The 18,870-nt window shown below is 32.2% G+C and overlaps 1 protein-coding gene across 14 annotated transcripts in view; it reads right to left on the bottom strand.

The window, feature by feature from the left end:
• PTPRK (protein tyrosine phosphatase receptor type K) overlaps nucleotides 1-18,870 on the bottom strand; it is a 576,007-nt gene that overhangs the window by 18,414 nt on the left and 538,723 nt on the right. For 4 of the 14 annotated variants that reach the window (XM_032274360.1, XM_032274365.1, XM_032274361.1 and 1 more), the window contains 10 exons: nucleotides 16,650-16,810; nucleotides 14,775-14,810; nucleotides 12,809-12,820; nucleotides 10,365-10,549; nucleotides 8,644-8,731; nucleotides 7,197-7,273; nucleotides 6,984-7,001; nucleotides 4,404-4,440; nucleotides 3,044-3,141; nucleotides 2,529-2,645 (listed from right to left, as the gene is read on the bottom strand). In XM_032274360.1, the coding sequence (XP_032130251.1) occupies nucleotides 2,529-2,645; nucleotides 3,044-3,141; nucleotides 4,404-4,440; nucleotides 6,984-7,001; nucleotides 7,197-7,273; nucleotides 8,644-8,731; nucleotides 10,365-10,549; nucleotides 12,809-12,820; nucleotides 14,775-14,810; nucleotides 16,650-16,810 (829 nt within the window). Of the gene's footprint in view, nucleotides 1-2,528; nucleotides 2,646-3,043; nucleotides 3,142-4,403; nucleotides 4,441-6,983; nucleotides 7,002-7,196; nucleotides 7,274-8,643; nucleotides 8,732-10,364; nucleotides 10,550-11,791; nucleotides 11,962-12,808; nucleotides 12,821-14,774; nucleotides 14,811-16,649; nucleotides 16,811-18,870 lie in introns of those variants that run through there. The other 10 variants (XM_032274366.1, XM_032274371.1, XM_032274370.1 and 7 more) reach the window with 5 other exon arrangements.

Here is an 18,870-nt window from a genome sequence, read left to right as displayed (position 1 = left end):
TATCTGATTCTGTTATCACCATTATGCTTTTGTTTTTTTAAAAGACAATGTCTCCCTCGGTTGCCCAGGCTGGAGTGCAGTGAAAACGTCTTGGCTTACTGCAACCTCTGCTTCTGGGCTCGGATGATTCTCTTGCTTCAGCATTCCAAGTACATTATCCTGACTTTTAAAACATATTTTGGTTTTAATTGTTTTATGGCCTAAATAGTTTGAATAACATAGACATTAGCTATTCCTTAAAGGATAAAGGAACTTCAATTTTAAACCCATAGCGCAATTTTAATGATAAAGTTTAACAATTGTTCTGTTTTCTTCTGGCATCTATTCCAGCTTCTAACTCTTTGTGACCTAATTTTTGAGAATTAGTATTTGCTAGAAAATCACTAACCTAGATTAAAATTTTTATTTCGATGTTTATACATAATATTTTCTATAGCTTTTCTAGTAGCAAATATAACAGTTCTGTCCCTCTGTGTTTTCTAATACTGTATGTTTTGTTTTAATTTTACCTCATTTAGAATTGATAGTGGTTTAGATAGTGATCTTTTCAATAAACAAGCTTTTAAATTTTTTTCTCATTTGTCTCTTTTTTATATTTAATTTTTCCTTTGTTCTACTTTTTTTGATTTTCCAATTTTATAATTTTTCACATGATTTCAAAGCACATTTCAAAACAGAAATTACTTAGGGATATAAATTTTTCTTATAGAATAATGAGGTAAATTTTGATATAAAACGGTTGATCTATACAATGTAATTTTAGTTTTGAGGAAATAATTCATTCAAGGATTATTTGGAAGGGGCAATTTCTAAGAGGCTACTTTCTGGGGTCATTGGTCTGTGATTTATTATTGCTTTCTATTGGATTTTTGAAATATCTAAACTTTTTGTTATGTATTCAGGTTTTCCTTATTACTAAGTTCATCACTGATTTTTACAAGACTTGTATAAACTTAAGAGACTGCATATTCCATATTTTCTTTTTAATAATATGATCTAGTTATTCATTCAATTAAGCTTAATGGTTCTTTCTGAAATCTCCCATATCGATTGCCTATTTTATTCTACTTGATTTGTCTAAGAATTTTTCATATATATTTATAGTCATAATAATCATGATTGTGTTGTTCTGTATAATGCTACCTTCAACTTAATATTTCATCTAATTATTTTTCGTGTTGGTAGAATAAGTTACAAATATTTTTGTAAAATACTATTCAACTATTTCGCTGTTGCTAGACGTGTATGGTTATCTATAATTTTCTAATACTATAAATGAAGTCATTGTATTTTAAGTAAATTCCTTAGGAAAGACTCATGAAAGTTAACTTCTCAAAGAACATCAATATTTTAAAGCTCTGGAGATACACTGTTTTATTGACTTACAGAGGGTTTGTAGTGATTTAACTATGATGAGTAATGTATAAAAATATGTTTCAACACACTGTAACAATCAATGAGGATTATTACTCTTTCTTAAAGTTGTTGCTGATTTGAAAGGACAAAATGGTATGTAAGTACACTAGGTTAAACAATTTTAATAGGCATGCTAACAGCTGTGTTTCTTCAGAGATTCTAGTGTTTTCCCTTCTACTGGTATTAGCATTATAAATTAAGGACATTAATAAATATTCACATGGTTCTTTTGTGTGTATATACCTTCGGTGTTTTTTGGCCACAGGTAATTTCACACTTTTGTGTGCTCAAATCTACCAAGTTTTACCACAAAATGTATTTCACTGTGACTATGTTCCACTTCAGTCTACTACACCGGCCACTCCACCTTATTATTTGCAATATAACACCTTTAATTATCCTTTTAGAAATAAAATTCAGATCATGTTATTCCTGGGCTCACAAACCCTGCAACGGCAGCCTAACTCAATTTTAGTATGAACTAAAATCATCGTAGCCTACAAGGCACCACTTATCCAATTTTGTGATTTCTCTGCCTTCATTTTGTATTTCTTTGCCCTTCACTTATCGATCTCTGAACATCCTGGCCTGCTGACTGTCTAGCATTCTAACAGCTTTACAGATGTCTCCAGGATTCTGAAATGACTCTTCCCTCTGTCAGAAACTTTATTACCCTGGACATAACCTGTCACTCCCTCACTTACTTCAGGTCTCTACTCATATTACTTTCTCAGCAATGAGTTCTTCCTTGATCATCCTTTCAAAATTGTAAGCCATTTCTTCCCCTGCCTCAATAATATTCCCTACTTCCTTTTCCAACATTATTTTTCTCTATAGCACTTGTCAGGATGTATGATATAGCAGTTGATTTATTTATTTTTACTGCTGTCTTAATGCAACAGTCTATAAGATCCACAAGAGTAGAGATTTTAACATGTGTCCTAAGGTTTAGAAACATGTTTGGCACACAGTAAACTCTCAAATAAACATCCGTGGAATGAATACACAGATGAATGGATTTTATAGCATCATCAAAACAGAACTTTAAAAAGATTTTAAGAGAAAAAGCAGTTTTGATATAAATTTTTAAAATAGAATTTTAGAGTACTTACCCTTTCCAGGGTAAATGTCCTAACTACATATTCTGCAAGTGGTTCCATCTCTACACAGGTTACTTTGAAGTCACCATAAACTTCAGTATCATCAGGCCAATATTTATAGCATTTAACCTAAGAAACAAAAAGAATACATAGATAGGTGTGAATACATAATACTAACTAGCCAAGATGATTTAATTCCAGCAATAACTCTTTGGATCACAATTAAAACGTATTTAAAAAATCTATACATGAGAAAAAAATCTATTGTACAATAGAGTTCATATAGTCTAACAAAAAATTCACAAGCCTGATAATGCAATTAGATTCTAGTACAAAATTAAGGCTTACTTTGTTACTCAATGAGAAATCAAATAATTTCTCAGCCATTCAAAGTCTACTTAGAAGTCAACTTAAACGTTGTGCCTGTAATTAAAACAATTGGATACTATTCTATTTTAAATATCTATATGTTGCTTTTCAACCATACTCATTTTTATGATCAAAAAAAATAGTTTTCTTCCTCTTACCCGGCCAACTTCAACTAAATTTGTAACCATCACAATGCAAGCAGATTGTTCTTGCCAAATCATCCTCCAGAAATCATATACTGTTTCATGAACGGGACCTATGAAGAAATTAATTTGAATATTATGTTATCAAAGAAATTTTGTAGTTAGTAGGAAGTTTAGCTAATATAAAAACAGAGTAAACTAAGAAATTCCAAAAAAAGGTCTAATAAAAAATGTCATTCAAAGTACTTAAATTAGTTCATATCTAAATTCCCACAATAGGCAAAAACATAGGCATATATAAATTTATGTATTTTTTTCAATTTGCCCTCTATACTTCCCAATTTAGCAGAAGCTATCGCTAGTTTCTTGGGTATTTATATCTGTCATTAAGTCCCTTTAATGCATCTTCAAATATAAGTAAAAAAATAAAACTCTTATGCTACCATTAACCAGACAGCATATATTAACAATTAAATACATTTCCACCATTTATAAACAGTGCATGTTTAGGGATTAATAAAAACTTATCCTTACACATAAGGATATCAAAAGCATGTGCTGGGCTATTCTCTACTGGATACAATAAAATTGAATAACAACCATAGATCAACCACTATGGATGATCTTTCTAATTGTAAAGAGTATACAACTGAACTCAAGTACTCCAAAGATATATGAAAAAACAGAAAAATGACCCCTGTCAAAATAGTAAACCTAGCTTTTGTTTTACTTTCCTTTTATATAAAATAGATGTCCAGGTTTCTCTTCTGAGGGCTAGTAGTCAATTTAGAGAGATAACTACAGATGCTTTTTTTTTTTTTTTTGATATTTTTATTCCCTAGTGTGCCACTATAAGAACGTTTCCCTACTTTTTTTTTACTTTCTAAGAAGAATTAACTTGACTAAATTCCCTCTAGCTCTTTGTTTTGTCTCAGTCTTGACTTATCAAAAAATTGCTCAGTATAACATCTCATTGAAACAATATTGGTCTTGGGTACCATTAACAAACTTGCTGCAAGAAGACAGGCCTCTTATTTGAGACTTCTTTTTCCTTTCCTCAAAAATGAGTAATTCCTCTGCCTGGCACTATTGACTAGTGCTCTGACATATCTGTATAACAAGGATTAAATCATAACAACCACTGGTAGCTTTTTTTGTACTTTTAATTGAAAATTAAATCAAGATTAAATTTATATAAGCTTTACACACATAAAAAATTGTACCATACAAATGAGTAATGAGCAGTGTTAATCAGAAGGGCTAACGGTTTTCAGTTACTAAGACTAAATCCACCTCCCAGCCAGAAAAAAAACCCACCACATACATGAATAAGCAAGTTCATTTTTCTGTAACATTTAATAAGGCAAAGTTTTACCTTGGGTTGCAATGTAATGACTTGGTCTCTGGTAGCCCTAAAACAGGAGAACAAATTAGTTATCATTTTACATCAATATCAGAAATAAATAATGAAGGCATAAAAGGATGAAGACAACCACCTGTTAAGTTATAATAAAAAGTCCAAAAATGAGTAGTGAACACATAGTTCACTTCTCAAACCTATATTATCTGAAAGGTAAACATAAAACAAAAATTACATATTTTAAAGGCTTTGATTGGAATATATATTGTATAATTGATTTTTATTTGCCATGGAATAACCTCATAGATTTTGTTTAGTTTCACTAAAATGTTTATGCCTTCATGTTCATCTTTAGTCATTCATTCCTGGTAAAATAGTGTTTAAAAATATTAATTCTCATGTTATCATCCAAAAGTACAACACACTGCATTACAAATGGACGAGGACATATTAGAACCATAAAAAAAAATAACAGAACATTCCAATGTTAGAGCTGGACAATGCATGTGTGCATCCAATCAAACTCCTGCTGAGGTTTTTAGAGAATATTCCTGTTCTATAATATGTTCAGAGATATGCAAAAACTATTTTGTGTGGGCTCACCATGTTAATTTACACACACAAAATTATAGGTACACACATATATATAGGGAAAGCAGAGTTTTTAAAAGTACATCTTATCTTGAGCAAAAATTTAGTATTTTTTTTTCCATGTGCCAAAAGTTCTGTTGAGGAGGAATAAATTGTTAGTTGCTCTCAATTGGTTTGAATAACAATAAACCATGAGTTGCAAAAATCTTGATGATATGATCCTAAGTTCTGAATTTGTTTCATATTTACAAATGGGTCTTAGTAAAAGTCTTGTGGTACAATTTGTCCACATATTGGTGTGGGCGAGTCAATACACATATAAATACATGTGAACTGAGATCTCCAACGTAAAATTTAACAGTGTGAGCATTACATTGTTGCAAATTTGGAAGATTTCAAATTTTGAATATACCAAAATAGCACAGTGTTTTATGGAAAATTTTTTCCAAGCTTTACAAGTATTTCATTTCCAGTTCTTAAAAAAATACCAACTGAAGAAGTATATACTTATATCTTTTACATATAATGAACTAATGGGAGAGGGAAAATTATGAAATTGTATAGAAACTGGCCAAAATACACTGGGGCCTTAACAGAAAGATTGGATAACAAGTCTTATTTAAAATACAGTCCTACCGTATGAACAATAAAATAGTTTTATAACAAGGCTCCAGTGTACATGTCCTAGCAGAAAACCCAGGTTAAATTAAATAGGTAAGAACAGTTACAAATTTGTCATAGAACTGTTTATTTTTTTATTCTAAAAATTAGACCATTAGCTTAGCTTTACATAATGACATGTTCGATAAATTTATATAATGAATAAGAGTGCAATTCTGATCAGAAATTGATCATATACTCATATACTCATATACTATGCTTTATAAAATATAATTCAACTAAATACATAATTACAATTCATAAAATAACTGTAAAATGTGAACTTAATAAATATGATGAAAATTATTTCCTATTTATGAAAATTAGAAAATGTTGGGTCCTAGCTTTCCTATCTTTCATGTCTATAAAATTATACATATGCTGCCATACTTAATACCTCTAACTTCTGTTTTATAATTATACATATTATGAATTGATTTAATTACAGCACACCTCTATTTTAATTGTAAAAAAATAGTTGAAGTTTAATGAGTGCTAAAAATGAGCTAGGCATTGGGCAAAATGCTCAACATGCATTACTTCATTTAAGTCTCACAACAAAGTGATGAAGTTAATACTATTATTATTATCCCCACTGCAAAGATAAGGAAGCTGAGGTACAGAGAGAGAAGTAACATTCCCAAGATCTCTAGTGTGATTATGGACCAGGTGGTATGACAAAGATCCTGTCCTCTTTATAGGTTATGTAAAATATTGCCCTTTAAGAATGTTTTATATTTTGTTTGATAGTTACTTCCTTTAAATAAAGAATTTGCATGTAGATATATAAGTGACCAAAATTTAACAGTGAGATATATGATCTAAGTAAACTTTTCCATTTCTGTGATTCGATATATATGTGTGATATGTGTATTTTACAACTGCAATTTAGTAACTATTTTGCCTGAGTAATTTTATTACTTTAAAAGCCAATACAACACATCACAAAATAGTCTCCCTCCTCATTTTAACATCAGAAGTCAAATGTAAAAATTAAAATTTCAGTAACACTAATACACATTATACTATCCAGCTTCTCACATGTTTAGGGAAGGGTAAGAATAAAAGCCAGAAACAGAAATCATCAACAAATAAAACTCGAGTACATAATAAATTGTCAAAGCTAAAAATGGTCCTGTTTTTCTACACAAGAAAAGGGAAGGAGGTAAAATAGGTTTTTACGCATGTGAAAGAATTACAAAAAAAACGAACAGAGATATACTGTATGAAGCTAATTAGGTGAAGCATGCAGAAATAACTAGTAAGAAAGCATTAGTAATAACTGTAATTAAGAATATTTGTATTTATAATAGGGTGCTGTTATTTACATATAGTGGTACTTACATCCCTGTACAGCCAAATCTACAGGCCAAACCAAAGTCAGGTGTGAAAGAAAGCACAACAACGTCAGTAAGTACTAGGACGTAGAACAAGGAAAAGTGTACAGTTTGTACTTTACTTAAAAAAGCTAGCAATCACTTTATAGGTAATGACAAGTGAAAAGGTTCATATATAAAAGCCAATAAAGTAGACATACTGAACTATAAAAATACTTACATCAATATAGTTGGCATTAATATAATCTGAGGAAGGATCATCCTCTACAGGTTGCAAAATTACTCTGGAGTGATCATCTAAAAAATTTAAATAATAAATAAAAGCTGTTAAATGTTCCCCCTGTTCTGAGGCAATGTCATTGGTAGAGAAGAAAGAATTCAGTGTTGCTCATAGTCATCTATAGTATACTGCTACCAAATCAGTCCTTTGAAGAAATACAAGAACTTTAGCGAGCCTTGCTATTACAGTTATAATATTCTGTGACTAAAGCTTCACTGACTTGAAACTTCATAGTTAGCAAGTTTTTAGGAGACATAAAGTTGTCTGGTAGTAATCATTTGAGTGACAGAATTGTCCACATAAATGAAGTATACTTAACTTCTAATTTTGCTTCTTAGTCATAACTTTATATGGGTTGGATCCTTTTCTTCTGCACTTTGCAGCACATGAGCCACAAAACTAAAAAGTTAACTTTGAATTCCTGCTATCTGTTTCTTATTCCCTGAGAATCAAGGTTAGATTTTGAGATATTCATAAGATACTTCAAAATAATTTAAATTCAGAATACAGTGGTCTAGGTAAATCAGCAGCTAGTTACAAGGTAAACTATCTGCTACTTTCCTTACTAATCCTGTGAGTTTTTTCTGCTAATGACTTTATTATCCCATATATATCTTGAGGACTTACTCAGGAGGAAGTCCTTAATGATAAATAATATCGAACAACTGGAGTTTAGACAGTGGGTCCAAGTAAGAATTAAAGGCATGTGGAAAGAATAACACCCCAATCTAGAATATGTTTGATGGGAGTATTAAAACAATTTAGAACTGAAAAGATCTTATTTTTTCATTAGCCTGATAGTCTCAGCTGTTTAGTAACACCCTATGCATTTATATACATATGAAATGAAACAGCAAGTTATCTCCACAGGGTAAAGTGACTGACTCAATTTAATTAATGAGGATGATGGCAATTGCAGAATCATTGCTAATAGCCAATGCTGTTTTCGTTTGTTGTTGCTGTATTTTGAGACGGAGTCTCACTTTGTCGTCTAGGCTGGAGTGCAGTAGCTCAATCTCTGTTCACTGCAACTGCCACCTCCCGGGTTCAAGTAATTCTCGAGTAGCTAGGATTACAGATGCATGCTACCAAGCCAGCTAATTTTTGTATTTTTAGTAGAAATAGAGTTTTGCCATGTTGGCCAGGCTGGTCTCAAACTCCTGACCTCAGGTGATCCACTCCCCTAGGGCTCCCAAAGTGCTGGGATTACAGGCGTGAGCCACCACACCTGACTGTAAATGCTGTTTTAATATTAAATAGATTTCTTCCTAAACAGACACACCACTCTCTGGGATTTTTCTTAATGTTTAAAACCATATAAGGAGCTCACTATCTACCTTCGTATATATAACAATTTACATTCATCAAGAATTGTATAAGAACTTACATGCTATAATGTTTCCATATCGGTTTTTCGCTCTATTTTGATCTTTTTTAGCTACATCCCAAGATGCTGACTGTCCTTCAAAGAAGCTCTGGGAAAACAAAATTAACAAACAGACTAAATTTATTTCCTTCTTAAAAATCAGGTTTATCTGTTCTGAAGCCCTAAATAGTAAAAACCACTTTCAGTAGTAAACAAGTTTCACTCTCAGACCTCACAGCCGCTTTGTTGGATTCATACTTGTTCATCTCAAATTGGATTGAGGTCAAATTAAAGACAAAAAAAAAAAAAAAAAACTTCAGAGAAAAAATGGACCTTGAAAGTACTTCAAATTTAAGATCACTATAACGTTGAGAGTTAGAAGTAGAAAAGTATCATTCTTTTCAAAATGTATTGAATGATAATGCATCAAAACTGCAAAAAAACTTTTAATGGCTATCTTTCAAATGTGCATTATTTAGCATTTATAACAGTGGAAAGAAAACCTGATTCCCTCCACAATTATTCATTAAATTGTGTGCAATACATCACATTTGAGTTTCTTTGAAGATCATGAAAAGGACTGAGTCTTTACAATAAGGGACCATATGAAAATTAAAATGGAGTCCCCTTCTTCAAGAATCTGGGAACAGATTAATTTGTTGACTAGTTTAATTACCATACACAGCAATTTAAAACATGAGTCTAAATTTCATTTTGCAAAAGAACTTAAACTTTGCTCAGCACAGGAAATGGGGTCTTCAAAGAGCCAGTGGCCTTTGAAGAAAGGTACACAGGAATACACATGAAATGAACAAAAAGAACCAGGTCTGGCAGAATAGTCTAATTCCTTGTACTTATTTTGTTATGACGGCTTAGTGTTTCTCACATACATCTAAAACTGACTTTCAAAATTCAGAGATAATTAGCACTCCTAATTTAAAGTATAAAAGTAATCCATAGATAAAAATATTGCTTGGATTCTTTCACTTTAAATGTGTGCATACTGTGATGTGTTCATGGGTAGTGGACTGGCTTCCTTCCATGTTCCAGATTGGATTTCTCAGTAAGTGAAGGGTGGCAAAGGAACTATTTCCCTTTTGCTATATTATATTTGTTGGGATGTTTGGTTTTAAATCACCGCCTTTGTAAGATAAGTCCTGGTATTTTGGTTTGAGTAGGAAGGGGAAATAAGGTTGAAAGAATTTCCCACTGCCTTCTTCTGCCTTCTCAATGTTGTTTACTGGATTTGCAGTGCTCTATTTTTCTTCTCAGCCACCCGCAACAAATAATCTATAAAATTTAACTAAGAGTGACAAGTAGTACATTTAGAGCATGAAGTTTCATCTGATTTCTCAATCATCGGGTCAATAAACAAAGAAGCAGAGAAGTACCTGCTACTTGATTCATTCAAATGATAGAATCTGTAATGGTACAATGGGACCCAAAGTAACTTGCTACTTGATTTTTGCATGGGGAGATACACAAAGTATTTTTTAATACCATAGTAAAATAAATTATGAAATCCAATATTAAAGATTCTTGTAGTGAATTTAGACTCAGACATATCTCTGGAAAGTGTAATTTTTCCCCCCATACTACTTGGTTGTACACTCATAAACACTAGATTAGAGAGCTTAGAGAGCAATCCCCTCCTTGTAGTGTTAAAGAGAGGGAAAAAATGTTAAATTCCACTGAGTAACATATTAAAAATCAAATGCAATACAGTATGGAAGCTTATTCACCTCATATTCCTCTTTGAACCCATAGCTGTCTGAGGTCTTCATGAGATTAATGTGCTGCAGTAAATCAGCTACCCTGATGGCTGGATGCAGCTGTCCTGTCTGGTAAGGGGATTCTGTCCCCTCACAGAGGTAGCGAGGTACATCTAGAAGGCGACTGGACTCTGCTGTAGCACTGTGGTTCTCATCTGGCATTTTTCAGATTTCAGAAGATTAAAAAAGAGACAAAGTTATCTTGTTTAATATATATATATATATATATATATATGTCTATGCAATGAAGATTTTAAGACCTTAAGATCTTTCTGATAACAAGAGGAATTCTGGGAAAGAAATATCAGACATATAGGCCTAGGCAGCATCCCCAAACACAAAACTCAAGGTTTGAGATCAGAGTATATTATGTGTATATCAGCAAGACAACAGATGCTGTGAGATGCAGGGAGACATCTGATAGACCTTTTAAAAGCTTAAGTGGGAGATTTTGCTGAGTTCTTTTTCTTGCATCTGCAGTCACAGCAGTATAGAGTGGGACCAGAGAACCCAGCTGTCAAGTGGAGAGGTGTTGTCACTGCCGATTAAGTGGACCAAACTCCTTCCCAACCATATCCCAACCTCCGTCAGAGACCCGGTATAGGTGACCCATTCCCAAAGGGTTGCTCTTCTTGTTCTTACGGCCCCTATACTCTGGGGCTTCTTACCACAACACACTGCACTGGGAAACATGGGCATTCTACATAACTATCCGCTGATGCCACTCTGTCTGCTAGACAGACGACACGTGCATTTATATTCAATATCTGCCACCTTGACTTACTACTATTACTGTTTTTATTGCAAATGTATTTTGAGTCTCCTGGCCACTCTGTGAGAGAAATCAGCATGTGCTTCTCAAATTCTTTTCTGGTCCCTCCAGGTTGAGTTACAAAACTCCTTATGTTCCCATGACCTCGTATTCAATTTTACATGTCATTTTACTTATTCTATATTTTCATCATTAATTTACTTGTCTATTTTCCTCATAAATTCTGAACACAGAGGACAGAGACAGAATATTTTTCTTTCTGTTCCTAGTGCCTGATGCATAACACTCACTCAATAAATATTCCAATGAATGAATTAAAGTCAACTGAATCCCTGACCACCCATGATTAAGTGTAAGTCCCTTCCCAATTGTATTATTAGCTTAAAAAGAAAAAAAAACTTTAAATTGTTTTTCTGTCATAAGAAGGAAGAAAAAAACAAGAACAGTTTTGCCTATGAAGAATAAACAGTATTTTAATGACCAAAGTACTAAACATTACAATGAGAAGCATGCTCATATTTATCACATTTAAACTTACCACTTAAAAAAAAAAACAAATGTTTTAAGAGGTGTTATTTTGAAAAGCATTATACTGTCATACTCATTAACAGAAGAGAAAATACACTTTTGAGGGAACTTTTTTTTTTAATGATAATGCATACTGTAGAGAACGATATTTAATTAACAGTGAAACATATTTCAAGTGCTAGTACATTTGCCTGTTCTATTACCAACTCTACAAATAGGATATGGCAAAAAATGAATTGTTGTCCCCATGATAAACATTTTTTCTTCCTGGAGAAGGAAAAAAAAAAGAACCCTACAATCAGATTTGTGTGCCTCTATAATTTAGCCTGATTGCATTTATGTTAACTCCCTCTTATTAAGATGCTTTTTTTTTTGCATTCATTCCTAAAAATATCACATTGAATTAAAAAGTCCCTGATAGATTCTGTTGTGACCTAATCACCCAAGTAAATTCATGCCTTTTACTTAGATTTTACCCACCCATCTACACAAAAACATCAGCTAGCGAACATGATCCATGAGAGTTTCTTCTTCCCACTGTGAGACCAAAGTCAATGGATCTACTTCTATTAAAATATTACAATCAAGAGACTCACGTAAATAATAAATACACCTCCCCAGAAAAATTAAATTCAGAAGCAATTGATTTGGGCACTGCCGTAGAATACACACTTAAGGATGAGAAGTAAAGAGAACAGATAACGTCAGAGAGGCAAAATGCAATCACTCAAGCTGGAACAAGGTAACCAGCCCCAGAACTCACTTTTACTTGTTGGAGTAGCAGAATATTTGCAATTGAAAAAGGCTCGGTTGGAAACACAGAATTCACCCATATTCTAAATCTTACAGATGATTGTTTCCTAATATAAAATAGACAGTGCCTTTTGTTTTGCATTAAGCTTAATACAGTAGTACAATGAACAGTAAGGTCTTTAAAATAATCACAAATGCATTATTAATCTCAATACATTTCCACCTCATTAAATCACCTAATAATGTGACTAGTAGTGAGGATACATGTACTAATCATTATCCTTATTATACATGTAAGAATAGTAACTTGAAATACATCCTTGATTGAAAGGTTTTCTTGAGTTCTTTGCAATACACTTACCTGTTATAGGGACTTAAACCCAATGAAGCAGTAAAACACAAAAAACAAAAAATGAATTAATATGAAAAGTTTCTAAGCCCTTTTAAATCAGTATTAGCATTAAGCAATATTTGTAGTGATATCAGAAACTGCATTATAAATACAAAATCGATTGGATGCAAAACTCTAAAGACCACAGTCCTCGGAATAATGAAAAACACAACAAATCATTTCTACATCTAATATGATTAATGAGATATTTAGCTTTTAAAGAATGCCAGTACTTTTTTAAAACCAGCTTGACTTTCAAAATGAAATAAAATGCATAATGAATGTTTACATAATTAGATTTAATGACAGTATTATGTTAAATCTAGATTTCCTTGAACACGAATATCCTTTTTCACAGGGAAAATTATTATAATAATTATTTATAGTTTATAAAACTTGTACACATGATCTAATTTTCTCTTTATAATAAAACCCCATGAAAAAGGTAGGGTAGGAATTATTATGCTGTTTTATAGATGGAAAAACAAAGATGTAAGGTATTTTTATGAGTTTTTATTGTAAATCCACAGGAGGGCGAAGACTTCGACTTAATTCTACATATGTATAGAAAAGTTAACATTTAGGCAACTTTTTTTCCAATTAGTTATCAATATTTTAATTGAAATGTATTTATTAACTTTATACTGACAGCATTTGACAGTGCTTAGCAGAAGATGATATTTGCAGAGGCATCTGATGTCTCCCTAATGATCATCAACGATCATCATTATGGTTCCTCCCTGTGTGATCAGACCACTCCCTGGGGCAAATCTCCCAGTTCACTTCCTATCCATTATTGGCTGACATCAAAGGGAGGGTGCGAGCAGAGATGAACACTGACTTTCAGATTATTTTTAGAATATATATCCTTTATAGTAATTATAAAATTATAATTTTAAACATTTATTTTAGTGAATAAGAGGCATGTTTTACCTAGCTCAGTTAGTTGTGTTGTTCCAAAATATTCAAAAAATGCAATTGAACATTGATTGTGTGGATAACAAAAACACAGGCATAAAGTATAAGTTAAAGTTTTATGTTCATAAGAAATACTAGATATAAATGACAGTTTAGAATTTTAAATATATATTTATCTGATAATTTCCATATTTCTTTGGTTAAAGCTTAACTAGAAACACCAGTAAAACTGATATGAAACCTGTGAATGCACAGGCAAGCTGATTACGAATCATCAGTGTTTAGCTAGTCAAGGAATAGGGTGCAAACTGAAATGAAACCCATTCCATTCTTAAATATAAGGGTAGATTTAAAAATTAACATAATTTTATATCTGAAAAAGTCTTAATTGTCATTAGCAATAGTAGTTGTCTTAGCTGTTTACACAGTAGTAACCCAAGTAACTTGTTCTAAATTTCTTGAAAGATAACACTACTTATTAGATAAGGTTCATGTAGAATGTCAAACCCCACATCAAGATTTTAGCAACTTTACCTACATTAAAACATTCTTAATAAAGACAAAGACTAAAGCAAATGCACGTAATCCTAGTGTTCACTTGTAGATTTGTTCTTTTGTGGTTATAAATTAGGAGGATTTAGAAAAATCCCTTTCCATCATGTAGACTTTTACATATGAACTAGTTATACAGGCAACATTGAACCCTGAGACGTATGCATTTGGCTTCATTCTACTAGTTTTGACACATTAATATTAGTCATACACTAAGGGCCACTGTACTTTTGCTCCAAATCTAACAACCAAGAATTAAGAATACATTAAATAACATGCCTTGCTAATTTGAAATCCAAACTAGATCTGATATTGGGTTGAACACAATTGTTCTCTTTGATAATACCATGGCTGTCTATTTTCAAAATCAAGCTGCCTCCTGCACTATAAATAAACTCTATGTGGACAAACCCATGCAAGGGGGTGTGATCCATGCAATGAAAAATGATAAAGATTAGGGCCTCACCTAACACAGCAGTCGGTACAAGTGGATCATTGGGCACTGCAGGAAAACAAAGCTCATGAAGGAATATATTGCTCTAAAGTTGTTTTTTAATTTTTTTTTCTTTAAAATAGATTTATGCTTTCTTCAGCAATATAATGATTAAACTTTCTCAGATTACTATATTCTGTAAATGTAAAATTTTTCTCTCCCAGCTTGGGTTATATCTAAACATCCAGAGAGGTATATCTGTAACTATAGTTCAGAACTCTGTTTAATTAAAAAAGCCAGAAGATTCAATTTGACATTATAAAAATTATGAAAAAAGAAACCATGTATTTTAGATCTATCAAGTGTAAGGTATTTAAAGAAATAATTATCTCATATTCATTCCAAATAATTTTTTTCAGTTAGCTGTGGGAAATAGATTTAATCCTTTCTGTAAGTTCATAAGCTGATGTTTACAGTTACACTGCCGAATTCAAACTTTTGAATAAGGACGTAGCATAGGCAATAGATAGACAAGTTTGGGATGCATGAATGCTTTCAACTCCTTAATTGATTAAATATAAAATTAAGTAGTAAAGAGATAATTCATTTTTATTTTCAGTAACACTTGCTTTCAACAGTAAGTATATTTTATGTTTTTCTCCATCATTTATCCATAGTGAGATAAAAATAAAATAGATCTGAAAGGCCCTGTCATGATTATGACTAAATTCCAAAATGACTTATGCATAGCATTTCTGACTACTAATTTGGTATCATATATATCATAGAAAATGATGGGCTTCATTTTAGGTCCAATAGTTGCTTAAAAATTTTACCAAGCTGAACAATTCAGAAAAAAATTTCCCTCTCTGAAAATACATACAACCATACAACCTACAAATACTTTGTTTCTAATCTTACTAAAACATATGTTCATAGTTTGTAGAGGAGATAATACTTATATTGTTTATTTCCTTATACTCATCTTTTCCAAACTGGGTGAGCATACATCTGGGATCTGTGCCAAATATCATAAGGCCCAAGTTATACAAGGCCAGTATACTCAGGAGATATACTTGATTTGCCTGCCACAAGCATCAATTTTACTTGAGGATTTGAAGAAACAAAGTTAGGCAATTTGACTAAATTTAATTAACTTAAACAGATGCACTATAGAACAGAATATAAAATTCATATGAAATTTGAAAATATTAATACTGGGGTAATTATTAAAGTCATCTGCTTTTAAATGGTACTTCAACAGAAATTTTTTAAAAGCCTTGCCTTCATAGACCAACATTAGAATTTTCTAGACAAATGGATAAATGAATTTCACTATTCCTTGCAAATCCCCCAATTCAAGTATACTTTTGGACTTCACGCCAGATATTTAAGAGCATGTAGACTAATCTTTCTCTGATTTAACTTTTTAGTATTGCAATTCTCCAGGAGTTTACAATATAGTACTTTAATGAACTGATTTTACCTGTGTCAATAATTCCCAGGAAGAATTACTGTTTCCTCTTATTGCAAAAGAAGCTTTCATCTTACACAAAGGAAGACGCAAATAGAAAAAAATTGTAAATTCTGACATGAACTAACTTTAGGTAGGCAATCATGTATTTTCACTCAGAGCAATGACGTGTGCTATGGACAGTGGTGTATGTTTGGTATATCTCTTGTGATATAATAATAAAATTAGAGTTTGAAGCTGAACTAAATCCAGTATCAATCCTGTTGAGAATCCTTCTTGTAAGTTCCATAATATCCTCCGTCTCTTCTTCTTCTTTCTAGCTGCTTCTTCCCTCTCTCTTACTCTCTCTCATTATTCAAAAAGTAACGTGTAGAATTCAAAGTGAACTTAATGAACCGCAACATCATTTATTAAAATTTTAATGAAAAACTTACATCTTGGACTAAAGTTATGTTGGTCCATGAAGGTGATGGAAAGAGGATCTTCTGCGTGCAGAGTGCTCTGATCAGCATAGCTTCGATCCATTGCATTCACCATGTGAGTCATCTCCTGCCGGGTATTCCCCATGGCATCTTTGCGTTTTTTAGCAAGTTTACTGCCAAGGCAAATACAAAGGGGAATCCTTAATGTTTGAGGCTTGCAGGAGAGTTAACACCAGCAATAAGAGGTTCAGGGGAGCCCGAGGATAAGGTTACAAACATGGGTTAGAAATCCCAAGCACTAGTCATAATTTCAGGAATTAAGTTTGACATTCAAACAATTATATTTGTTCTTTGCTATAACAGCATTTTGTCAGATGGATATTTCAATATTCAAGCTGTCAACTCAAATCTCTCATCATTTCCTGTATTTTATTCCACTAATATCATAAAAATTATATTTTTTAGAAGCAAAATGAATACCTCTTTACAAGAGTAATTCAACAAATATTTCATCTAAAGCCAAGTTTTGATATTCCTCCTGGGTAATTAATTCTTTTAGTTCTTTTTAGAAATAACGACTAACTTTTCAAGTCTGTTTTACTGTAGCCACCAAATTAAAACAAAGAAATGTCTCATGCTTCATTCTCTGTGCTATTATTAAGTAAAAATGCAATGTGTAGTATTAACATATTTAGGAATATATTTATAACACTAATCAGAAGCTAATCTTAAGACTTTTAGAATAAAACACTGCTAGAAAATTTCAAGTACACATTAATACATGGGATTAAATCGTCTACTGTGTAAGAAAAGTACTGAGAAAAGTTTTAAAAATAGTATGTAAAGATATGCAAATTATCATCTTGGAGTATTCACATGGTCAAATCTTAAAGGTGTGTTTTCTAAGTAGAACCACATGGCATACTATCACCTACAGCAATGCTTTATAAATGCAGAAAGGCATATGATTTAAGGGATTGGAAATTAACAGCATTAGAATTATGAACTACTGAAATATTGGCATGTTTATCTTACATATCATGTATGTAAAATATATTTTAGTTCTTTGTGAATGTTACACATGAAACATCCAAGAAAAAGGCTATTAAAGGCATATAAAATACTTAAATTACACTAACAAGAACATTTATATATAAATAAAGGTACTCTAAAAGCCTGTAATAGGCAAATTATGTTACTAAGTTTATGGCAGCAGTTTATATCGCCTTGGAAATATTCGTTAGCTGTTTTAAGAACACCATTCCTCCACTAAATTATAAGCCATTGTCTTCTGATCCTCATTAGTATCTAAACCAGAGTAAATGTTGTACAAATACTGCAAAGTCTCACTTAATAGACTGAGTTTATGTATAAAGGCTTTTCCTTTAAAACATTGATCTAGCAATTAGAGGACTGCTCCAGTGTAGGATATTTTTCTCTGAGAATTATAATAGTTGGCTTCAGGGTGGTACATACACAACACACACAACACATGGACGCATCAGATCTTACACTATGTTGTTTAAGGTAGTCAAAAACTAAGATTCGAAGATGGAGATGGCTATTTTAGAAATAATAAATAACGATAATCACAGAATCACAGTATTAGTAATAAGAAAACAATGACAAAGTATAACAAGAACTATTACCACCACTAACATAACTACCACTACACCATCACCCCATCATTAATTAGCAACAGTTGCGCTATACATTCAAAGAGCTATGAATCTCCTTTTTCTAGATTTGAGGGTAAAAGTCCTGTATGAATATGTAGGTTTCTGACAGGTAATGTAAATGGGTGCTGCTGTCAGGGGAAGATACCATAAGGAAGGGTGATACTTGTGAAGAACTGGAAAGCAGTTTAGGGGCAACTTGCCTAAGTGACTACTGGCATTTGATCCCAGTGTTGAACTTCTGACTTAATTTTTTTTTAAAGACAAGCCATGAATCTGATTGTTTATATTAATTTTCTTGATTTTTTTTTTCAAGTGATTTTATTTTTTAAAACAGTGTTAAGACCAAAATGAAACATCATCAGGCCACTTTTAGCCTATGAACTTTCACCTTCCAACCTTCCCTCTAGGCCATCATACAGATGTTTGTTCTTTAACCTACAACATTATTTGCCTGTAATATCTGGCCAACTTCTATCTGTTCTGTTTCAGTGTAATAGACACTTCATCAGGGAGGCTTTATATGACTGACTCCAAAACAACCTTTCTTAAGTTAG

This window comes from Sapajus apella, unplaced genomic scaffold, assembly GCF_009761245.1.
Source record: "Sapajus apella isolate SASKATOON/1434 unplaced genomic scaffold, GSC_monkey_1.0 scaffold6, whole genome shotgun sequence".
In the NCBI taxonomy this organism is placed as follows: Eukaryota; Metazoa; Chordata; class Mammalia; order Primates; family Cebidae; genus Sapajus; species Sapajus apella.
Note: the sequence above shows the minus strand (reverse complement) of the source record. Positions and strands in the feature narration are given on the sequence as shown.